Below are 25,827 nucleotides of genomic sequence, written 5' to 3' on the forward strand. Positions count from 1 at the left end.
GGATGCGGGACCAAAAAGGGGGTGTGACCTCAGGAAGAGGAGTGGGGCCTCGTGGCACCACCCCCATTTCTAACATTATGGGGAAGTACCCATCACCTCCTGAGCAGCTGGGCAGCCCACAGCTCCCTTCTCTGCACTGTGCACAACATCTATTAAGTGATCACTGGCTGCTTTGCAGAGCAGCGGTGATCACAGGCTCCCCCAACTGCTGCCGCCCGCGGGAGGGACAACGGGACGATGTCCATAGCGGGACTGTGCCCCAGGAATCGGGACAGTTGGGAGATATGCAATTCCAATATATAGTGATGCATCACAGAACTGTTTTTTAATGAGTCACCACTTGCAGACAACTACGTATGATGCAGCACAAAAGTCAGTTTAAAGTAGTGATGAGCGGGTTCGGTTCCTCGGAATCCGAACCCCCCCGAACTTCACCCATTTTACACGGGTCCGAGGCATACTCGAATACTCCAGTATTGCTCGGTTAACCCGAGCGCGCCCGAACGTCATCATCCCGCTGTCGGATTCTCGCGAGATTCTATATGAGGAGCCGCGCGTCGCCGCCATTTTTCACTCGTGAATTGGAAATGATAGTGAGAGGACGTGGCTGGCGTCCTCTCACTTTGTTTCAGAACTTTCAGGGGGCTGCAAATATCTTTATTCTGGGGACCAGCAGTATTATATAGGAGGAGTACAGTGCAGAGTTTTGCTAACCAGTGACCACCAGTATTATACGTTCTCTGCCTGAAAAACGCTCCATATCTGTGCTCAGTGTGCTGCATAAATCTGTGCTCACACTGCTTTATTGTGGGGACTGGGGACCAGCAGTATTATATAGGAGGAGTACAGTGCAGAGTTTTGCTGACCAGTGACCACCAGTATTATACGTTCTCTGCCTGAAAAACGCTCCATGTCTGTGCTCAGTGTGCTGCATATATCTGTGCTCACACTGCTTTATTGTGGGGACTGGGGACCAGCAGTATTATATAGGAGGAGTACAGTGCAGAGTTTTGCTGACCAGTGACCACCAGTATTATACGTTCTCTGCCTGAAAAACGCTCCATATCTGTGCTCAGTGTGCTGCATATATCTGTGCTCACACTGCTTTATTGTGGGTACTGGGGACCAGCAGTATTATATAGGAGGAGTACAGTGCAGAGTTTTGCTGACCAGTGACCACCAGTATTATACGTTCTCTGCCTGAAAAACGCTCCATATCTGTGCTCAGTGTGCTGCATATATCTGTGCTCACACTGCTTTATTGTGGGGACTGGGGACCAGCAGTATTATATAGGAGTACAGTGCAGAGTTTTGCTGACCAGTGACCACCAGTATTATACGTTCTCTGCCTGAAAAACGCTCCATATCTGTGCTGCATTGTAGTATATAGTAGGAGTACAGTGCATAATTTTGCTGACCACCAGTATATAATATATAGGAGTACGGTACAGAAGGCCACTGCTGTACCTACCTCTGTGTCGTCAAGTATACTATCCATCCATACCTGTGGTGCATTTCAGTTTTGCACAGTTTGCTGACCACCTGTATATACTATATAGCAGTACGGTACAGAAGGCCACTGCTCTACCTACCTCTGTGTCGTCAAGTATACTATCCATCCATACCTGTGGTGCATTTCAGTTTTGCACAGTTTGCTGACCACCAGTATAACTATATATATATATAAATAGCAGTACGGTACAGTAGTCCACTGCTCTACCTACCTCTGTGTCGTAAAGTATAATATCCATCCATACCTGTGGTGCATTTCAGTTTTGCAGTTTGTTGACCACCAGTATATACTATATAGCAGTACGGTACAGAAGGCCACTGCTCTACCTACCTCTGTGTCGTCAAGTATACTATCCATCCATACCTGTGGTGCATTTCAGTTTTGCACAGTTTGCTGACCACCAGTATAACTATATATATAGCAGTACGGTACAGTAGTCCACTGCTCTACCTACCTCTGTGTCGTCAAGTATACTATCATCCATACCTGTGGTGCATTTCAGTTGTGCGCAGTATAAATAGTAGTAGACCATTGCTATTGATATATTACTGGCATATTATTCCACACATTAAAAAATGGAGAACAAAAATGTGGAGGGTAAAATAGGGAAAGATCAAGATCCACTTCATGCTGAAGCTGCTGCCACTAGTCATGGCCGAGACGATGAAATGCCATCAACGTCGTCTGCCAAGGCCGATGCCCAATGTCATAGTAGAGAGCATGTAAAATCCAAAAAAATAAAGCTCAGTAAAATGACCCAAAAATCTAAATCAAAATCGTCTGAGGAGAAGCGTAAACTTGCCAATGTGCCATTTACGACACTGAGTGGCAAGGAACGGCTGAGGGCCTGGCCTATGTTCATGGCTAGTGGTTCAGCTTCACATGAGGATGGAAGCACTCATCCTCCTGCTAGAAAACTTAAAAGAGTTAAGATGGCAAAAGCACAGCAAAGAACTGTGCGTTCTTCTAAATCACAAATCCCCAAGGAGAGTCCAATTGTGTAAGTTGCGATGCCTGACCTTCCCAACGCTGGACGGGAAGAGGTTGCGCCTCCCACCATTTGCACGCCCCCTGCAAGTGCTGGAAGGATCCCCCGCAGTCCAGTTCCTGATAGTCAAATTGAAGATGTCACTGTTGAAGTACACCAGGATGAGGATATGGGTGTTGCTGGCGCTGGGGAGGAAATTGACAAGGAGGATTCTGATGGTGAGGTGGTTTGTTTAAGTCAGGCACCTCTTTTTTTCTTTGCATCATGTGCTGTTTGGGGACTATTTTTTAAATCTGCCATCCTGTCTGACACTGCAGTGCCACTCCTAGATGGGCCAGGTGTTTGTGTCGGCCACTTGGGTCGCTTAGCTTAGTCACACAGCTACATCATTGCGCCTCTTTTTTTCTTTGCATCATGTGCTGTTTGGGGACTATTTTTTTGAAGTGCCATCCTGCCTGACACTGCAGTGCCACTCCTAGATGGGCTAGGTGTTTGTGTCGGCCACTTGGGTCGCTTAGCTTAGCCATCCAGCGACCTTGGTGCACCTCTTTTTTTTTCTTTGCATCATGTGCTGTTTGGGGACTATTTTTTGAAGTGCCATCCTGTCTGACACTGCAGTGCCACTCCTAGATAGGCCAGGTGTTTGTGTCGGCCACTTGGGTCGCTTAGCTTAGTCACACAGCTACCTCATTGCGCCTCTTTTTTTCTTTGCATCATGTGCTGTTTGGGGACTATTTTTTTGAAGTGCCATCCTGCCTGACACTGCAGTGCCACTCCTAGATGGGCCAGGTGTTTGTGTCGGCCACTTGGGTCGCTTAGCTTAGTCATCCAGCGACCTCTGTGCAAATTTTAGGACTAAAAATAATATTGTGAGGTGTGAGGTGTTCAGAATAGACTGGAAATGAGTGTAAATTATGGTTATTGAGGTTAATAATACTATGGGATCAAAATGACCCCCAAATTCTATGATTTAAGCTGTTTTTGAGGGGTTTTTGTAAAAAAACACCCGAATCCAAAACACACCCGAATCCGACAAAAAATTTTCAGGGAGGTTTTGCCAAAACGCGTCCGAATCCAAAACCAAAACACAAAACCCGAAAAATGTCCGGTGCACATCATTAGTTTAAAGCAGCTCTGAATTAGTATTTCATAGGGTGGCAGCAGACAGCATCCATCCTTCATTAAACATCCTGCTCATTAAACAAACACAACAGTCTATGCTACATGAAATATATAGCAATTAGGGTAATTAATGGCCCATTAGAGAAGTATAAAGAATGCTCAGTACAATATTGGGAGACCAACAGATAATTTTGCTGTAAGCTTCCACATGTTGCCAAACTTCTTAGTATTTCATATACAGAAAACATTGCCCATCACACAAGCGCAGAAGATAGAATACCAACCTGCTCTGGCTGTTTTCTTAGTCTTCTTGCCTTTAACTCTAGGGAGATCATCTTCCTGTTTTACAGTATTATTTAGAAATGCTTGTGACGGAGACTGGTCACGTATTTCTGCTGGAGGGGCTTGCAGTTCAGAGAGAGACATAACACTAAATAAAAAACAAAGGATCAGATGATAATGAAATAGAGTTCCTTTACATCACTGTACTTTGGGGGTCATTCCGAGTTGTTCGCTCGTTGACGATTTTTGCTATGCTGCGATTTGTTGCAAAATGCGCAAGGCACGCAGGGCGCATGCACTTAGTTATTTAACTAAAAACTTAGTAGATTTGCTGTGGATTCTGCTGCGCTTTTCAGTCACATTGATGATCGGTGAATGATTGACAGGAAAGAGGCGTTTCTGGGTGGTAACTGAGCGTTTTCCCGGGAGTGTGCTAAAAACGCAAGCGTGTCAGGGAAAAACACGGGAGTGTCTGGAGAAACGGGGGAGTGGCTGGACGAACGCAGGGCGTGTTTGTGACGTCAAACCAGGAACTAAAAGGACTGAGCTGATCGCAATCTGTGAGTAGGTCTGGAGCTACTCAGAAACTGCAAATCATCATTTATTAGCAGTTCTGCTAATCTTTCGTTCGCTATTCTGCTAAGCTAAGATACACTCCCAGAGGGCGGCGGCCTAGCGTGTGCAATGCTGCTAAAAGCAGCTAGCAAGCGAACAACTCGGAATGAGGGCCTAAGAGCCTAATTCAGACCTGACTGCAATAGCAAAATCTTTGTCTAATGGGCAAATCCATGTGCACTGCAGGTGGGGCAGATGTAACATGTGCAGAGAGAGTTAGATTTGGGTGGGGTGTGTTCAAACTGAAATCTAAATTGCACTGTAAATATAAAGCAGCCAGTATTTACCCTGCACAGAAACAAAATAACCCACCCAAAACTAACTCTCTCTGCACATGTTATCTCTGCCCCACCTGCACTGCACATGGTTTTGCCCATTAGAGAAAGATTTTGCTTTTGCCATCAGGTCTAAATTAGGCCCTAGGAACCTTGAATTGTTCATACAGAACTTTACTTTACCTTAATAACATTTAAATATACCATAAAAAAACAGATTTTCACACTCCTATTAAATACCTTTCTCTGAATCCATTGGGCACCATAGACAGTCTGGAGTAATTCAAACTGTGCACTATAGGCTTGATTCTGAGTTACATGTAATGCAATGGCAATTTCGAATACCTACTGTAATCTTAATCCTATGTGACTATCCACTCATACTCTGAGTTATATGCATCTGTGCGATCACACAATTGCCAGTTTTAAAAGCAGCCATCATCACCAATAATGGCACTTACAGTACACCTACCCCCCGTGCTTGGTGCAGAAAATGCGACTCAGAATATTTTGTTCCTCTGGCGACAAACCCACAATATGCCCATGGGCTTCTTCTCTTACATGCCAATGCTCTGCTGCCCTCCAGTTGCATCTGTTAAGCAGCTGGTGAGAACTTTTAGATGTGTGCGAATCAGAATGTAGCTTCTTCAAGTTGTGTATGTCAGCTGCGACATAAGTTTAAAAATCCAATTTCCTTTATCGGATTATGGGGGAGATGTACTAAGCCTTGAGAGTGATAAAGTGGAGAGAGATAATATACCAGCCAAGCAGCTACTGTCTTTAATTGTTCAGGCTGAGTTTGAAAATGACAGGAGCTCATTGGTTGGTAGTTTATCTTGCTCCATATTATCAGTCTCCACGGCTTAGTACAGCTGTCCCTATGGGAGAAACAAGACCTCAGAGATGTTCCGAAGCTGAAGTTGTAGTAAGAAGCAGCCTTGAAAAAGTTGAATAAGTAAATGGATTAAAATGATATGGAGTATGCCTAAATTCTGTGTGTGACTGCATACAAAATGTTATGCTTCAGTGTTTTCCAGAAAAACACTGTAACATGGCAATTCGGATGCAGATACAGCCGCAATTACACAGAGAATATTGGCATGTCGCATAACATTTTAATCAGCAGAAGATGCTTGTGCATCCTATTGCATTACATACATCGCGCTGTGTGCTGAGCGTTCTGTGCCAGATCGCTCAGCACACATGTCCGCATGTGTACCCCCCTTAAGATACAAGTTTGCGGAAAAAATATACAACAAAAGACGCTCCATTCTACTGAGTCCTGTCACGTCTTGAAGGGCTGTTTAGCGTGACTGCATCACGGACGTAAGCGGACACATATGTAGTATGGGAGTATACAGAACGTAAACTTAAAAATAAGAACAAACCATTAACATCATAGTGCAAGACCAAAATAGAATGGAAGCGCTATGAATCAGGCAGGTTGTTCAGCTATTAAACGCTCAACATGAAAGTCAATCAGATCAAATATTCTCCCATAGAAGGCCTTATTGCCCTTTGATGAAACAGCCCCTGAGTTTTACATCTAAAACTTTTAAGGATCGGCTTAAAATATGGTTAAAAAAAAAAGATCACAAATTCCCTCTTAAGCTTAAGGTGTGTACACACACAGTGAGATCCTTGCTATGCCTGATTTTGACTATGCGATTTCCCTTGAACTCCCCCAGAGCACAGACAGCACAGATTTTAACTATCTGTACTTTCGATTTTGTCTATGGGGGTCATTCCGACCCGATCGCTCGCTCGCTGCAGTTTATCACAGTGCAGCGATCGGGACGAAACTGCGCATGCGCCAGCCTGATTGACAGGCAGAAACTGCGCATGCGCCGCCTGATTGACAGGCAGAGGCAGTTGCTGGGCGGGACGGGGCTGGAAGGCGGCGTTAAGCCGCCGTTTAGGGGTGCGGTCCGGCCAACGCAGGCGTGGCTGGACCATTGGGAGGGCGGGCCGTGGCGGCTGCGTGACGTCACACGCAGCCACTGCGACTCGGGCAGCGAAGAGGTTCTCCCGGCCAGCCGCAGGAGCTGCACTCGCCGGGAGTTACTCCTCAAATGCAAAAGCATCGCTGCTGTGTGACGCTTTTGCATTTCTGCGGGAGGGCGGCAATGACATGTGGGGCGGACTAGCCCTGTGCTGGGCGTTCCCCCGCATGTCTGTGTGCCTGACCGTAGCTGTGCTAAATTTAGAACAGCTACGATCAACTCGGAATGACCCCCTATGTACAATTCTGACTAAGTGCCAATTTTGACTATACTTTGTACTAGATCAGGCCTGGCTAACCTGTGGCTCTCCAGCTGTTGTAAAACTACAAGTCCCATCATACTTTGCCACAGTTTTGCTATTAGGGAATGCTAAAACTGTGGCAAGGCATGCTGGTATGTGTAGTTTCACAACATCTGGAGAGCCACAGGTTGGCCAGGCCTGTACTAGATAGTACACTAGATAGTCAAGATTGACTTGCCTGCACAGTCTATCTAGCCTTACGATACCGACTCCACGGGAGCGCGCATCGCTATCGCAAGCTGCCTAACACCTTGAGATATGCACTAACTTTCCTTAAGACTTTGACTATACAGTCAAAATCTTACAGATTTATCTCACGTGTGTACACACCTTTACAGAATGAATGTTCTGAATGACTTTCAACAAGTACACAAATCCCAAAATACAAATGCAACTAATGAAGACCGAAATAAAGATTGAAAAAGCCATTAATATGAAATAAATGCACAAACCTTGTTTCCGCTTCCAATTTTACTAAATCCCTTTTTTTTTTCCTTTTCTTTTTCTCTTTATCATTGTTCAATAAAGCATACTCATTCTCATCTTTGCTAAAATGTTCAGAGAGATGAGCCTTTAGTTTCTTTTTTATCTTCTCTTTGATTTCATTTGTTTCCTCCTGAGATACTTGTAGTCTGTAAGCTTCAATGAGTTGGTCTTCATCATCAAAATCAGCTGGGCTACTCTCTTCGGTTAAGATCGTTCTAATCTTCTTTGTAACACTTTTTAATTGCTGTCCTTCGAGATATGAAGTGTTGCTGTTGTCCAACTTCTGGGGTTCAGTAGGGTTAGGTCTTTGAATCTCTTGAAGTCTCTTTTTCCTCCTCTTTTCAGCCCTTGGTTCTTTGTGCTCTATAAAGGTGACATTACTTTCTTTTTGACTTCCCTGGATTTGCTCACTCAATTTATTATTTGTAAACATCGGACTTTCCTCTGCTGTGTTGTATGTGTTGTTTGTTAATGCTTCGTGTGCAGTATCTTTGGCAAGATGGAGTTGATTGTTGAATGTTTCAAGCTAAGCAATAAAACAGGAAATAGTTTTATTAAGGTTGAATGTATGCAACTTGAAACACTGTTGTGGACCTTGCCTTAACTAAGAAGTACACGAAAAGCTACTGTCATCATTGTGAGATAAGCAGCTGGATAACTAGAAAGCAAGAGTCATTTAATTGTAATAAGAAAAAAAAACTACGAAAACAGGCCAAAAAACCCCCCCCAAAACAATGTTTATTTTAATTATAGTACCAAAATATATATTGGACAATGGATAACATAAGATCCACAAAACGGAGGATGACGGAAAATGACTTTGTGTTGCTGCTGATAATGTTACAAAATTAAAAAGAAGAAATCTGGGAAATTCAATATGCAATCTAAAATTAACCAATGGCTTCCCTACAAGCAAGTTTACTATTGTTTATTCTCAATGGGATATCTGAAAACACCAAACTGGAATTTGTCACTATTTTTTTTTTGCCATTTCCTAGATTCTTACTGTGGGAATTTAGATCATTAAACTAGATAATTTACTCCACTTCGCTCTTGGATCTTGTCCCTACTCGTAATTAGGTTTTATAATGCAAGTTTGTTTTTTGTTGGGTAATTCTGTTGACCTAGACACAAATGAAAATAAACAATGCAATTTATATTAAATTTTACAAAAATACAGTACAAAAGCATATGCTTCATTTGGGTAAAATGGAGAATGGTGAGAAGAGATAAAGGAGAGAAGAGAATAACAGGTAATAGATTGAAGGAAATCCTGGTCAGCAGAAACTTGGCTTATGCTGATAACATTGAAGCAGGAAACTGGTCCTAATAAGAGGCTATAATTTGAGTATATCAATGCTTGAGCACAGACCGTTTTAATCAAAATAACTGAGGTAATTTAAGTTAATTAAGTCACCTGTGATCAAGTATAGGTATACTTAAAATGTGGACAGTTAGGGGCTGATTTAATTTTCTATTGTGCCTGATCGCCCATTTAAAGTGGGCTATATTCAGTTGTTTCTTTTTTATCGCACACATCGTGACCAGACAGGCCGGGTGGTTAAACCTGATTAAAGTGTTAGGCGATGCGTGAAAAGTACTGTCTGGACACCCAAACAGGTCTTTTTGGCACATTTTGGCTCGCCAGCATGGGAGGGTTGTAAGCTAAAATGTGTCTCCCTGCAGCTCAGCGCGTCCGAACCGATCAACGTTTGAGCTGCTTACATGGGTGCTATCTAGTGCCGGCTGCAGTGAACAACAATTGAATACCCCCCTTAGTGTGCCTTGAAGACCATGGTTGGGAAACACTTGTCTAAGTGAACACTGAAGCATACGGAATCACTCCGATGCATTTTGTCGCCCACCACAATTCGTGGCGAGCTACAATTTACCTTGGGCACTGAGATAATAATAATGAATAGGCGACACTGTATGGAAACATCTGTGCAGTTCATAGAAAATATGGCTAGCTCTAAAAAACTACTGAGCTTTTTTGTATATTTAAATTTTCTCACATACTTTGACATCATGTAATTCGGCTTCAAACATATGTAAATAATTAATACTTTTCAAAATTTAGATCGTATGCATCCGATTAGAGCAAGAAACTTACTACATGTTCCTGTGGAGGCGGTCTCTTCTTGGATTTTTTTTTTATTTCTGATAGGGCAACATATCTCTGGAAGATCTCATCAAAATGTGCCTTTGTTCGTGCTTTTGCCTCACTCTCTGCTGCAAACATAGCAATGTCAGGATACAGTAAAATACAAATTGCACATGTAAAATATAATACTTGGGGTATGTAATTAGACATGGAAAATTTTTGGATGTGAAAAATTAGGGGAAGTGGCATTTGCAATTTTTCCTTCAGAAAAAAGGCAGGCAAGACAAAATCCCTGATCACTACCGGCTTCGGGGCTAATTACATAGCCTCAGGGGACGTAATTGGATACAGCCCTAAATCTGCTAAAATATAAATAGATTTAAATAACTTACTCCATAATAATGCACAAATTCTAGTTTGTTTGTTTTTTGTTTTTTTAGGTACTGCTATAATTTATCATTTGGGACTGAATGTGAGAAAACCTGATTTCTTAGTTGTCCATTGGGGACACAAGAAACACACAGTGTATAGCGGGGGCAGAGGAGCAAGAACACTTTAAATTTTAATGATGTGTTCTTGTCCAGCCAATATCCCCCAATGGACCCAAAGAAAGGATTTAGGACCTAATTTAAGGTTGATTGAAAAAGCAAAATCTTCCCCTAATGAGCAAAACCATGTACACTGCAGGGGAGGCAGATATAACATGTGCAGAGAGAGTCAGATATGGGTGGGTTATATTGTCTCTGTGCAGGGTAAATACTGGCTGCTTTATTTTTACACTGCAATTTAGATGTCAGTTTGAACACACCCCACCCAAATCTAACTCTCTTTGGACGTTATATCTGCCCCCCCCCCTGCAGTGCACATGGTTTTGCGATCAACCTTGAACTAGGCCCTTAATGTAGGAATAAAATGTTGTTTTAAAGTTTTTTGCATCATCTTTTTTTTATTAGGATGATACAAGCCTACATTATGTGACTATTGAAGTGAACTCATAGCTGACGGGCGAAACTCGTCTTCCGGAGGCACCCGGCAGCAGGATCCAACAAGCGCCATCAGTAACAGCTCTCAGCAGCGGTCCTTGACACCCGCCTGGCCTCCGCCAGCACACACCATCGGGAGTGATAACGTAATACACTCACCCTCCCGTCTCCCACTGCATTGGTTTAGGAACCATTGACAGTTCCTGGTGTACTAGACTTGTTCAGCTGTTAAGAAGGGATTATTACCCTTCACCCATGTTTATTAGCTATACTCAGCTGACATCTTTCTTTCTTATGACATGGTTTATGTCATTTGGAAGTGAATAGATTGACACTGTGTTTATTAATATACATTACAGCGGCATGTTTCTTTTTTCCCTTTTTTTCTCATATACAGTATGCTTTAACCTCTAGATTGGTAAAATCTAACACATGAGCAGCAGGCAAAGAGGACCTGCTAGTTGAATGTAACAATATTCTATCAATCCAATATTGTATGGTGTACATAGGATTCTGTCTACTCACAAGTTTGCTAATAGGCAGAAAAGATTTTCAATGTGAATGCAGCACAATTCAATTGATACCTGTTGGTGCAGACATAAAACTTTTTTGTTGATCTCTACTGTATTATCTTCAGATCAGAATGCCAATATTTGATTCTTTTCTTACTTTTGACTTTCAGGACTCTCATTGGTGATTCAGTGAGTCCCTGTGGCAGTTTTCCAACTGACAGGTTTCTCACTGTATAACGCCAACAGCAGATCCACTTTTCTATTATACTTTGACTCCCCTTCTTTTCTATCCAATACTTACTTTCCATATTCATGAACTCTCATCAACCATTCCGGTAGAGATAGAGTCCAATCTACTACCAAACCACACTTAAATTGCCCAGTCTAATCTGATCTTGGAAGCGATAAAGTGCTGGGCCAGATCAGTACCTGGAGGGGGACCCTCAGAGAATATCCGGTGTAGTAGGTTCTATGGCAAGTAACAGTCCAGTCTCATGTTGACAGCAAATTAATACATTTGCTCGTTCTTCCTATTTTTTTCTGGTATACTCTCCACCATACTTGCCATATATGAGAATCTTAGATAGACCTTAACAGTGAACAAGAGATTATTTCTCAGTATTGTTTATGAATGCGGGGTGTATGATAAAAAAAAAAACACCGGAGGGCGCTGTTGTCTAATTCCCAAATTTAAGCGTAATAACAGTATCCTGCTGCATACTTGGCTATTCTGCCTTTAATTATTCTAATCTTTGATGATAATTTATTCTTTATTTTTGACTACCCTGTACATTCAGTGACCAGAGTGCACATTATTGTATATACAACGTACAGGAGGGATCACAACTCATGATTTGTTATATAAATCTAATTCAATGTTATGTTTTAACTATAAGATATAAACACTAATCTATTTCTTTCTTCTAATGAGTGTGCCACCAAAGGGTTTTTCCTTCTTGTCTTTTGTGAATTTAACTCACCAGTAGTGCTCTAGTGTACCCTTGGTGCACCACCACCAAGCTGTTAACTGGCAATATAGCATCCCATTCTTTTGGAATACAATAAGTTGGTTTCTAATATTTGTTGCCAATTCTTTGTGTAATTATCTTCAGTGCAGAAACACACCTGTATTACAACTCATAGAGGATACTGGATAGATTAAGCACAAGATACTTCTCTTTAATCCAAGTAAGTGTGAAGAAACATGTGCACATTGGAGGTAAGACAAAAAAAATCAATGTGTATAGCCAAAAGTCATAAGCGGAAAGAATCCCCAAGAATAATATAGTTGGTGGTGCTCCCTAAAGTCTGATACAGAGATACCGGCATGCAGGAAAACAGAATTTTTTTTAAGGGGTACCTGTTGTTCATGAAATGGTTACAAAATGTATTACTTAAACCAGAGGTTCCCAAACTGTGTGCCGTGTCTCCTTGGGGTGCCTCGGGACACTTGCAGGGATGCCCTGGGTTGGTGGTCCAGGACCAATTCAAATTATTCATGGTCAGTATAATAGGCAAAACCAGTGCTGGTGGCTGCCAGTCATAAAATATGTGGTCAAACAGCAAATCTTGTCCCTCACCGCACAACTGACCCTAAGGATGACATATAAATGCGATCTACTTAATGTAATATTTCTTTCTAAATTTCTCAATAAGACATTTTTGGCCATGGGGTGCCGTGAAAAAAATTCTGATATTCTAGGGCGCCGTGATTCAAAAAAGTTTGGAAACCACTGACTTAACCTTTTATTAATCATTAGACATAAAATATGTTTTTCAATGGTATATAAACAGATAACATACACTCCCCTGCACTCCAAAGCGGTATCAAAAACTAATAGTCCCTCCTATTTTCACATCCAGAAATAAGAATGAAGTAAAAATGACAATTTACATGAATGATAAAGGAGAAAAATAGATATCATAATAATGTATATATAGCCATATATTAGACCTTCAATAGCATTCAGGGAATTCCAGAATATAGGGGCTGATCCAGACCCTGATGTGCAGAAATCACTTCATATCAATTTTTGCACATCTGCACATGCGCTGGTACAAGCACGTGCAATGTCCTAAACTGAATTCTCTTCAGAACACAGTTTAAGACCTGGAGGGGGCGGGAACGGGGCATCAACGCCGCCTTTTGTGGGCATCGATGCTCTGTTTCAGGGGCGTGGTCCGGACAATGCAGGAATATCTAGACAAGGCATGTCCAAACTGCGGCCCTCCAGCTGTTGTGAAACTACACATCCCAGCATGCCATGACACATCTTTAGCATTCTCTGACAGCAAAACTGTGTCAGGGCATGCTGGGATATGTAGTTTCACAACAGCTGGAGGGCCACAGTTTGGACATGCCTGATCTAGACAGTTTGTGGGACGGGCCACTGTGGCTGTGTGATGTTACACGCAGCCATTGCGACCCTTAACATGGCGGGTAGACGTCTGTCTTCACAGCTATGCTGCACAAGCAAGGGCTACTCAAAACATGCGAAAGCATCGCCGCCGTGCGATACACTCACATGTGTGCAGGGAGGGGCTGGATTCGGCACGCAAGGCGGCCTTGTCCTGTGCTGGGCGTCCCCCCATATGTCAAAGAAATTGATCGTAGATGTGCGTTTTTTCACACATCTACGATCAGGTCTGAATTAGACCAATAATTCCTTAAAACAGTAAAAATCAGTAAGGAGCTCTTGCTTTTGCACTCCTATATGTTCTAGGTTATGATGCTCATACAAAAGATCGAGAACGAATTTCTTCGCAAATTGTGGGACATATGAGTAGGAAAGGACCCTACCCACAAGAGCTGACCGTATAAGTAGGAGGCTAAAGCTAAGACAAGAGTGCTCGGGAAGGTTGAGGGGGCTCTAGGTGAGATGATGTAAGTTAAAAGTGGGACATGTTCTAGCCCTTCTCTCATCTCTGAAGAGATGCTGACAGTTTTTCTGCAGTAGGACTGTATCAGTAACATGCGGTGGGCTGAGGCAGGTGAGGCAGAGCCTTTCCTGTCATACTAACGTTTTTGCCAGAGATTTGAGTGTATAAAGCAGGGCTTGACAAATTTTTCTAAAATCTAGGAGCCAGGATGAAAGTGTAGGAGCCAGACCACCGCCCCCCGCCCAAAAAAAAAACCTAACTGAACTCCCGCCGCAGCCACATTACTGAGCAGCTCCCCCCCCCTGCCCCTTCCCCCAGGCAACCAACCCCCATGGCCACACGTCTATGGGGATACCCCCTGGCATACCAGCCCTCCGCATTCACACTGCAGTGCAGCTTCCCCCCAGGCAAACAACAACCCCCACCCCCCACGACCACATTAATGAGCAGATAACCCCCACGGCCACACAAATAAGGGGGTACCTTCAGGCAAACAACCTCTCCGCTGCCTCCACCTTGGCAAACAATCCCTCCTACCCTGTGGCCACATCACTAACCCTCCGAAACCGCAACCCTGGTCAGCCATAGACCCTTTTATTGGAGATCTCTCTATGCAGCTGGAGTTTGGAGACAGCGGACAGAGCAGGATGGGACAGACAGGCACAGCAGTCAGCGCAGGCCTAGACAGACACTCAGCACATGCACTCCTGTGCAAGAAATGGCGGCCGCAATATAGGCACGCCTCCAAAAATCTCCGCTGGGGCTGTTGGGGTTGAAGAGGATCTGCTTCCTTCCTCCAAAACTTGGTAGCCAGGCAGCAAAATCTAGGGGACATGGGTACCTGGCCCCTGGGATTTGTCGAGCCCTGGTATATAGTATATGAAATATACAAATAATTTGTTTGAAATATCTTCTTTGCATTATTCTAATAATTTTTATAGCCAAAACTCTGGAGCCTATTTTTTCTGCACATATCTGATCAAAACTCACCAATTTTTAAGCAGTATATACTTCTGCACCTGTGTATAATTCCCAGATGTACCCTTTGGCTCATATATTGCATGTAAATCTGGCTCTGGTGCTATCAGTGCCTCCTGAGCCATTTAGCTCACTGCACGTCCCTGGACTATATGCCTACAGAGCACTGTCGTAGTGGCAGGGAAGCCACAGGCGACAGTTCTGCAGATGTAAGAGAAACAGCAGGAACACAACTTAATTTAGTTCAACATTTCTATGTCTTCAGGAGACACCAGAATAGAGGTCAAATACAATATGTGGGCTGCAGCTATTTGGAAGGAGTCTCAACAATTTTTCCTCATCTTCCATTGCAGTATGCTGGGGAAGTAGGAACAGAAGGGAAGAGGAGAAGTGGATGCAGGCAGTGTATGCACCACTAGCTCGCTGCAGTGTATGCACCACTAGCTCGCTGCAGTGTATGCTCCACTAGCTCGCTGCAGTGTATGCACCACTAGCTCGCTGCAGTGTATGCTCCACTAGCTCGCTGTAGTGTATGCTCCACTAGCTCGCTGCAGTGTATGCACCACTAGCTCGCTGTAGTGTATGCTCCACTAGCTCGCTGCAGTGTATGCTCCACTAGCTCGCTGTAGTGTATGCTCCACTAGCTCGCTGCAGTGTATGCTCCACTAGCTCGCTGCAGTGTATGCTCCACTAGCTCGCTGTAGTGTATGCTCCACTAGCTCGCTGCAGTGTATGCACCACTAGCTCGCTGCAGTGTATGCACCACTAGCTCGCTGCAGCGTATGCACCACTAGCTCGCTGCAGTGTATGCACCACTAGCTCGCTGCAGTGTATGCTCCACTAGCTCGCTGCAGTGTATGCACCACTAGCTCGCTGCAGTGTATGCACCACTAGCTCGCTGTAGTGTATGCTCCACTAGCTCGCTGCAGTGTATGCACCACTAGCTCGCTGTAGTGTATGCTCCACTAGCTCGCTGCAGTGTATGCACCACTAGCTCGCTGCAGTGTATGCTCCACTAGCTCGCTGTAGTGTATGCACCATTAGTTTGCTGCAGTGTATGCTCCACTAGCTCGCTGCAGTGTATGCTCCACTAGCTCGCTGCAGTGTATGCTCCACTAGCTCGCTGCAGTGTATGCACCACTAGCTCGCTGCAGTGTATGCTCCACTAGCTCGCTGTAGTGTATGCTCCACTAGCTCGCTGCAGTGTATGCACCACTAGCTCGCTGCAGTGTATGCTCCACTAGCTCGCTGTAGTGTGTATGCACCACTAGCTCGCTGCAGTGTATGCTCCACTAGCTCGCTGTAGTGTGTATGCACCACTAGCTCGCTGCAGTGTATGCTCCACTAGCTCGCTGCAGTGTATGCACCACTAGTTTGCTGCAGTGTATGCTCCACTAGCTCGCTGCAGTGTATGCTCCACTAGCTCGCTGCAGTGTATGCTCCACTAGCTCGCTGCAGTGTATGCACCACTAGCTCGCTGCAGTGTATGCACCACTAGCTCGCTGCAGTGTATGCTCCACTAGCTCGCTGTAGTGTATGCTCCACTAGCTCGCTGCAGTGTATGCACCACTAGCTCGCTGCAGTGTATGCTCCACTAGCTCGCTGTAGTGTGTATGCACCACTAGCTCGCTGCAGTGTATGCTCCACTAGCTCGCTGCAGTGTATGCACCAGCCCCTGCTGGACCCGGACATTATTATTGAATAAGGATCCAAGCTCCCCCCTGACCAACTGAGCTCTTATGTAGACACCACTCTGTAGGATTTCTAAGGGTATCTATTTTCTCTACTCCTGGGCACTTTCTCATCAGCAGAATTTACACTCTAAACCAGCAACCATTCCCTCATCTGTTGTCCTCTTTATGCAAGATAACGAGAGAGACGAGATGGGGAGGTCTATGGCAAACTACATTACCTTTTTACAATCTTATTACAGGACGCATGGGTGTACGGTGCTCATGGGCACCTGGCCCATGAGGTCCCACACTGCACATCGTGCACACATACATTGTACTTACCTATCCGAAGTCTGGCACTGCAGAAATAACTGGGACAATGATGCAGGCACCATTTTTTCAAAGATTTGTGCATGTGCAGTAGAGAAATCATTGGGGACAGGGCACATGGGCAATATTTACGGAGACCTGGGTATCCCCAGTAGACTGGTATAGAGCTAGAATATACACTGAGGGAGCGGGGCCTGCATGGAGACTGCACACAGGACCCCTCCTCTCCTAAACCACTCCTGTAAAGACAGCTTGTTTTATATGCACTTTATTAGATGAACCGAGTATCTATGAGATTTTATAATAAGTAATACAGTTATACAGTACTGTATATAGGATTATTAACTGTATTACCATAATCAGGAGTTATTATATACCATAGAGAAACATTTTTATCTCAATATATAACGGTTAATGGGCAGATTTACTAAGCAATAGATTCTCAAAACCCACGATTTTTGCAGATTTCACCAGCCGTGTTTAAAATAAGAATTTACTTACCGATAATTCTATTTCTCATAGTCCGTAGTGGATGCTGGGGACTCCGTCAGGACCATGGGGAATAGCGGCTCCGCAGGAGACAGGGCACAAAAAGTAAGCTTTTAGGATCACATGGTGTGTACTGGCTCCTCCCCCTATGACCCTCCTCCAAGCCTCAGTTAGGTACTGTGCCCGGACGAGCGTACACAATAAGGAAGGATCTTGAATCCCGGGTAAGACTCATATCAGCCACACCAATCACACCGTACAACTTGTGATTTGAACCCAGTTAACAGTATGATAACAACGAAGAAGCCTCTGAAAAGATGGCTCACAACAATAATAACCCGATTTTTGTAACAATAACTATGTACAAGTATTGCAGACAATCCGCACTTGGGATGGGCGCCCAGCATCCACTACGGACTATGAGAAATAGAATTATCGGTAAGTAAATTCTTATTTTCTCTAACGTCCTAGTGGATGCTGGGGACTCCGTCAGGACCATGGGGATTATACCAAAGCTCCCAAACGGGCGGGAGAGTGCGGATGACTCTGCAGCACCGAATGAGAGAACTCCAGGTCCTCCTTAGCCAGAGTATCAAATTTGTAAAATTTTACAAACGTGTTCTCCCCTGACCACGTAGCTGCTCGGCAAAGTTGTAATGCCGAGACCCCTCGGGCAGCCGCCCAAGATGAGCCCACCTTCCTTGTGGAGTGGGCATTTACAGATTTAGGCTGTGGCAGGCCTGCCACAGAATGTGCAAGTTGGATTGTGCTACAGATCCAACGAGCAATCGTCTGCTTAGACGCAGGAGCACCCATCTTGTTGGGTGCATACAGGATAAACAGCGAGTCAGATTTTCTGACTCCAGCCGTCCTTGAAATATATATTTTCAATGCTCTGACAACGTCCAGCAACTTGGAGACCTCCAAGTCGCTAGTAGCCGCAGGCACCACAATAGGCTGGTTCAAGTGAAAAGCCGAAACCACCTTAGGCAGAAACTGAGGACGCGTCCGCAGTTCTGCCCTGTCCGAATGGAAAATCAGATATGGGCTTTTGTACGATAAAGCCGCCAACTCTGATACTCTCCTGGCTGAAGCCAGGGCCAGTAGCATGGTTACTTTCCATGTAAGATACTTCAAATCTACCGATTTGAGCGGCTCAAACCAATGGGATTTGAGAAAATCCAAAACTACGTTGAGATCCCACGGTGCCACTGGAGGCACAATCGGGGGCTGTATATGTAGTACACCTTTGACAAAGGTTTGTACTTCAGGCACTGAAGCCAATTCTTTCTGGAAGAAAATCGATAAGGCCGAAATTTGAACCTTAATAGACCCCAATTTGAGGCCCATAGACAATCCTGCCTGCAGGAAATGTAGGAATCGACCCAATTGAAATTCCTCCGTTGGGGCCTTCTTGGCCTCACACCACGCAACATATTTTCTCCAAATGCGGTGATAATGTTGTGCGGTCACTTCCTTCCTGGCTTTAATCAAGGTAGGAATAACTTCCTCTGGAATGCCCTTTTCTTTTAGAATCCGGCGTTCAACCGCCATGCCGTCAAACGCAGTCGCGGTAAGTCTTGGAACATACAAGGTCCCTGCTGAAGCAGATCCCTTCTTAACGGTAGAGGCCACGGCTCTTCCGTGAGCATCTCTTGAAGTTCCGGGTACCAAGTCCTTCTCGGCCAATCCGGAGCCACGAGTATTGTTCTTACTCCCCGTAGCCGTATAATTCTCAGTACCTTTGGTATGAGAGGCAGAGGAGGAAACACATACACGGACTGGTACACCCACGGTGTTACCAGAGCGTCCACAGCTATTGCCTGAGGGTCTCTTGACCTGGCGCAATATCTGTCCAGTTTCTTGTTGAGGCGGGACGCCATCATGTCCACCTTTGGTTTTTCCCAACGGTTCACAATCATGTGGAAGACTTCTGGATGAAGTCCCCACTCTCCCGGGTGGAGGTCGTGTCTGCTGAGGAAGTCTGCTTCCCAGTTGTCCACTCCCGGAATGAACACTGCTGACAGTGCTATGACATGATTTTCCGCCCAGCGAAGAATCCTTGCAGCTTCTGTCATTGCTCTTCTGCTTCTCGTGCCGCCCTGTCTGTTTACGTGGGCGACTGCCGTGATGTTGTCCGACTGGATCAACACCGGCTGACCCTGAAGCAGCGGTTTTGCCAGGCTTACAGCATTGTAAATCGCTCTTAGCTCCAGTATATTTATGTGAAGAGACGTCTCCAGGTTTGACCACACGCCCTGGAAGTTTCTTCCCTGTGTGACTGCTCCCCAGCCTCGTAGGCTGGCATCCGTAGTCACCAGGACCCAGTCCTGTATACCGAATCTGCGGCCCTCTAACAGATGGGCACTCTGCAACCACCACAGAAGAGACACCCTTGTTCTTGGTGACAGTGTTATCCGCTGATGCATGTGCAGATGCGATCCGGACCATTTGTCCAGCAGATCCCACTGAAATATTCGTGCGTGGAATCTGCCGAATGGAATTGCTTCGTAAGAAGCCACCATCTTTCCCAGGACTCTTGTGCATTGATGTACTGACACATTTCCTGGTTTTAGGAGGTTCCTGACAAGTTCGGATAACTCCCTTGCTTTCTCCTCCGGGAGAAACACCATTTTCTGAACAGTGTCCAGAATCATTCCCAGGAACAGCAGACGTGTCGTCGGGGTCAATTGAGATTTTGGAAGATTCAGAATCCACCCGTGTTGTTGAAGCACTACTTGGGTTAGTGCTACTCAGACTTCCAGCTTTTCTCTGGACCTTGCCCTTATCAGGAGATCGTCCAAGTAAGGGATAATTAATACGCCTTTTCTTCGTAGAAGAACCATCATTTCGGCCATTACCTTGGTAAAGACCCGAGGTGCCGTGGACAAACCAAACGGCAGCGTTTGAAACTGATAATGACAGTTTTGTATCACGAACCTGAGATACCCTTGGTGTGAAGGGTAAATTGGGACATGCAGATAAGCATCTTTTATGTCCAGGGACACCATGAAGTCCCCTTCTTCCAGATTCGCTATCACTGCTCTGAGTGACTTCATCTTGAACTTGAATTTCTGTATGTACAGGTTCAAGGATTTCAGATTTAGAATAGGTCTTACCGAACCGTCCGGCTTCGGTACCACAAATAGTGTGGAATAATACCCCTTTCCCTGTTGTAGGAGGGGTACCTTGACTATCACCAGCTGAGAATACAGCTTGTGAATGACCGTCGCCCTTTCTGAGGGAGACGTTGGTAAAGCAGACTTTAGGAACCGGCGAGGGGGAGACTTTTCGAATTCCAACTTGTAACCTTGAGATACTACCTGCAGGATCCAAGGGTCCACCTGTGAGCGCGCCCACTGTGTGCTGAAAATCTTTAGTCGACCCCCCACCGCCCCTGAGTCCGCTTGCACAGCCCCAGCGTCATGCTGAGGGCTTTGTAGAAGCCGGGGAGGGCTTCTGTTCGTGGGAAGTAGTTGCTTGCTGCACCCTCTTACCCCTTCCTTTGCCTCTGGGCAAATATGACTGTCCTTTTGCCCGCTTGTTCTTATAGGAACGAAAGGACTGCGGCTGAAAAGACGGTGTCTTTTTCTGTTGGGAGGTGACCTGAGGTAAAAAAGTGGATTTTCCGGCTGTTGCCGTGGCCACCAGATCCGATAGACCGACCCCAAATAATTCCTCTCCTTTATACGGCAATACTTCCATATGCCGTTTGGAATCCGCATCACCTGACCACTGTCGCGTCCATAAACTTCTTCTGGCAGATATGGACATCGCACTTACTCTCGATGCCAGAGTGCAAATATCCCTCTGAGCATCTCGCATATAAAGAAAAGCATCCTTTAATTGCTCTATAGTCAATAAAATACTGTCCCTATCCAGGGTATCAATATTTTCAGTCAGGGAATCCGACCACACCACCCCAGCACTGAACATCCAGGCTGAGGCTATTGCTGGTCGCAGTATAACACCAGTATGTGTGTATATACTCTTCAGGGTAGTTTCCAGCCTCCTATCAGATGGATCCTTGAGGGCGGCCGTATCAGGAGAAGGTAACGCCACTTGTTTTGATAAGCGTGTGAGCGCCTTATCCACCCTAGGGGGTGTTTCCCAGCGCGCCCTAACCTCTGGTGGGAAAGGGTATAATGCCAATAACTTCTTTGAAATTAGCAGTTTTCTATCGGGGTTAACCCACGCTTCATCACACACGTCATTCAATTCCTCTGATTCTGGAAAAGCTACAGGTAGTTTTTTCACACCCCACATAATACCCCCCTTTGAGGTACCTGCAGTATCAGAGATATGCAAAGCCTCCTTCATTGCCGTGATCATATAACGTGTGGCCCTATTGGAAAATACGTTTCTTTCTTCACCGTCGACACTAGATTCATCTGTGTTGGTACCTGTGTCGACTGACTGAGGTAAGGGACGTTTTACAGCCCCTGACGGTGCCTGAGACGCCTGGACAGGTACTAACTGGTTTTCCGGCCGTCTCATGTCGTCAACTGACTTTTGCAGCGTGCTAACATTATCACGTAATTCCATAATTAAAGCCATCCATTCCGGTGTCGACTCCCTAGGGGGTGACATCACCATTACCGGCAATTGCTCCGCCTCCACACCAACATCGTCCTCATACATGTCGACACACACGTACCGACACACAGCAGACACACAGGGAATGCTCTTATCGAAGACAGGACCCCACTAGCCCTTTGGGGAGACAGAGGGAGAGTTTGCCAGCACACACCAAAGCGCTATAAAAATGTATATAAACAACCCTAAAAGGTGTTGTTTCTGTTATATGCGCTTAATATATAAAAATATCGCCAAAATATGCCCCCCTTCTCTGTTTTACCCTGTTTCTGTAGTGCAGTGCAGGGGAGAGTCCTGGGAGCCTTCCTCACAGCGGAGCTGAGCAGGAAAATGGCGCTGTGTGCTGAGGAGAATAGGCCCCGCCCCCTAAAACGGCGGGCTCTTCTCCCGGAGTTTGCGATATATGGCAGGGGTTAAATACATCCATATAGCCTCAAGGGCTATATGTGATGTATTTTAGCCATAGAAAAAGGTATTATACATTGCTGCCCAGGGCGCCCCCCCCAGCGCCCTGCACCCTCAGTGACCGCTGGTGTGAAGTGTGCCGACAACAATGGCGCACAGCTGCAGTGCTGTGCGCTACCTTATGAAGACTGAAAGTCTTCTGCCGCCTGTTTCCGGACCTCTGGACCTCTTCAACTTCGGCATCTGCAAGGGGGGTCGGCGGCACGGCTCCGGGACCGGACTCCATGGCTGGGCCTGTGTTCGATCCCTCTGGAGCTAATGGTGTCCAGTAGCCTAAGAAGCAAATCCATCCTGCACGCAGGTGAGTTCACTTCTCTCCCCTAAGTCCCTCGTAGCAGTGAGCCTGTTGCCAGCAGGACTCACTGAAAATAAGAAACCTAAAAAACTTTTTCTAAGCAGCTCTTTATGAGAGCCACCTAGATTGCACCCTGCTCGGACGGGCACAAAAACCTAACTGAGGCTTGGAGGAGGGTCATAGGGGGAGGAGCCAGTACACACCATGTGATCCTAAAAGCTTACTTTTTGTGCCCTGTCTCCTGCGGAGCCGCTATTCCCCATGGTCCTGACGGAGTCCCCAGCATCCACTAGGACGTTAGAGAAAAGGGCAATAATAGTCAATGCACAATCCTGCTTGTTTTAATTACTATTGCTCTCTTAAATCTGGCAGGTAAAATCTGCAAAAATCGTGAGTTTTCAAAATCCATTGCTTAGTTAATATACGCCGAAGTTTTAAATTATAAACCATTTCATGAACTTAAAGTGCCCTAAACAAAGAATTTTTTTATCCCGCATGCTTTTAATGATGTGAACACAGAACATCCTCACTTGATACAAACATCATGGAAAACATGCCAACCTACTGAACAATTTCATAATGAGAGAAGTAAGAAGTAATAATGGGAATATTTCACCTGCAGGCATTTTCAGTGCAAGATCCGAAGAGCCAGTTTTATTCATATTTTGAAGTCACCTGTTAAAGTGTAGATATTTTATACATAATTGATAATTTGGGTAAAAGTATTACAATTATTACAAGGCTTTTTATTTGCATTTTTGCTTAGAAATGTGACAATTTAAATAAATGTTACATTGTATTCAAGTTACTTTCGAAGGATTTAAATACAAGTTGTAATAATGTGAAATTGACAATAGACCAGTATTTTTTGTATCTTGTCCTCTCCTCGCCAATAGCAACACATTTTCCCCCAGGATACATTCCCTCAGAAGCAACATTCTCACCTCTGACCAAGAAAAATGTTTTCCTTTCTCACACAACAGCAACATTTTCCCCACTTCTTTCACCCCTGTAGCAACATATCCTCCCATCTCCTTTTTTCCCCTGTAGCAACATATCCTCCCATCTCCTTTTCTCCCCTGTAGCAACACATTCTGCTACATGTTGCTTCGGACAGCATGTTATGCAGTATGGAGTTACATAAGATAGATAAAGAGATAGAGAGATCTGCTTCTTTTTTTTTTTTTTTTTTTTAACAGTTGCTACAAAACACTACAGGGGGAAGGATAATTCAATTCCAGATGAAGTGCGCAACGCCGACAACTGCATCTCGCAACCTTCTCCTGCCCGGCCGAATGCCAAAATTGATCAAAAGTGCTTGCTACCCCATGAGGCTGAGAATACTTTTGTGCGAAATTGGGCTACCATAAAACACAGATTTTGACGCTCAGATTCGACGGGGCAGATGATTTCGCTTGGAATACCCCCCAAAATGTACTACTTTTGCAAGCAACTAATAACTCTAGTAAAAGAGTTGTCTAATTTAAATCAATGACATGACAAATAGTAGAGCCAGAACACATTGGTTGTAAATCACTGCACAGTACAATGGCACGAAGGAAACAAATTTTCATAGCATCAATAAGAATTGTCTGCTTGTTGACACCATTGGCTTCCACCAGATCTTAAAGTATAGCTTTTAAAGTGTGGTAACAAAACATCAGTGATATACTGTATGATGCACTGTTTTGCGCAGTGATATGTAAAACAGAAATTTGTCAGGCAAACCAGGTTGTTCTCTCTCTTTGGGAGCTATATAAGATTATTTCGGAAATGTCACAAAAAATAACTTTCCTTATTGCCTCACTTTGGAAGGTGTTTTAGGGTAAATTTACCAAGATGCCATTGCTGTGACATGAGAACAGCCCGTCACAGTGATAAGCATAAAGTAAGGTGACAGAATACGATATCACTTAACTACTGGGTTTGGACCCTTCCGTGTAAGTATGTGCCAGCCATGTGGCAGGCATTGCAATCAGCTCCAGCCCACCTGAGAGGAATTGGCAGAGGTAAGAAGGCTGATGCCATCTTCTGACTTGCTAAATACCCCCAGTAACAATTTGGAATTGATGGGAAAGGCAGAGCTATCTCCTGCTGTCTGCCATTGTTATAGAGCAGGTATACTTATTTCTGCCTGGAACACCTATTGCCCAAGGTTTTAAAGACAGAATGAAGTTGACAAATAAGCTCTGCAGTCTGGTGACTAATATACAGTACATACTAGCCTAGAATAGCTGCAGCAGGACTCACAGCTGAGGATAGCAGGCAGGCCCTCATATGCTGCAGTGTGCAGGGTTCTGCGTTACTTCTGAAAACTATTATTATTACTAGTATACAGGGCCAGCAGTGAGTGTGTACTGAGTAGAGGGTAGGTGTGATGTAGGAACACGCTAATCAGAGCAGCACGCCCGACTCACCCGCAGTGCTGAGCCGCAGTACATGGCACCGTAATGTCGCCGCGCTCACCCTGCCGCAGCGCCACTTTCTGCCGTTACTTCCATCCAGCACCCACAACAGCTCCCCGGTTACCGGGCCCACCCCCTGCCGTCACCTAGGCAACCCAGCTGCCAATCACACGTAGGAGCAGGGCGCTAAGACCGGCGCAGCTGTTAGGGGAGGGATACGTCTGTGTGTAGGGCGGAAGTAGGGAAGCAGCGCCGGTCTGTGCGAGTAGGGGTCAGTGCTCACACAGTATCCAAGAACCGGAGCTACACTGAAAGCGACTCCACGTCCTAGAGATCCTATGCCTATGGGCTTGGGGTAAAATCGAAACACTTCGGCCTCCGGACTGATGGAACGCTCGGGTTCCCTGCAGCTCTTCCTTCTTTGTAGGAGCTTTTAGTGTTAGTCCAGGTCTCGGGTTGTGTGTATGACAGCTAGAGACTATCACCGGGGAGATGTAGAGGGTTACAGCCCCCTTATGAAGCTGCTGTAGAC

The 25,827-nt window shown here is 45.0% G+C and overlaps 1 protein-coding gene across 6 annotated transcripts in view; it reads right to left on the reverse strand.

Moving 5' to 3' along the window:
• Nucleotides 1-25,495, reverse strand: part of AHI1 (Abelson helper integration site 1) — a 688,430-nt gene extending 662,935 nt beyond the window's left edge. Inside the window, exons 1-5 of one of the 6 annotated variants that reach the window (XM_063917381.1) lie at nt 25,308-25,495; nt 23,507-23,565; nt 9,699-9,817; nt 7,552-8,111; nt 3,908-4,053 (exon numbers count right to left, since the gene is read on the reverse strand). In XM_063917381.1, coding sequence (XP_063773451.1) covers nt 3,908-4,053; nt 7,552-8,111; nt 9,699-9,817; nt 23,507-23,552 — 871 coding nt within the window. In that variant the 5' untranslated portion in view covers nt 23,553-23,565; nt 25,308-25,495. Of the gene's footprint in view, nt 1-3,907; nt 4,054-7,551; nt 8,112-9,698; nt 9,828-23,506; nt 23,566-25,307 lie in introns of those variants that run through there. The other 5 variants (XM_063917377.1, XM_063917376.1, XM_063917382.1 and 2 more) reach the window with 5 other exon arrangements.
• Nucleotides 25,496-25,827: the final 332 nt, after the last annotated feature.

The sequence above is a fragment of the Pseudophryne corroboree genome, chromosome 4, assembly GCF_028390025.1.
Source record: "Pseudophryne corroboree isolate aPseCor3 chromosome 4, aPseCor3.hap2, whole genome shotgun sequence".
In the NCBI taxonomy this organism is placed as follows: Eukaryota; Metazoa; Chordata; class Amphibia; order Anura; family Myobatrachidae; genus Pseudophryne; species Pseudophryne corroboree.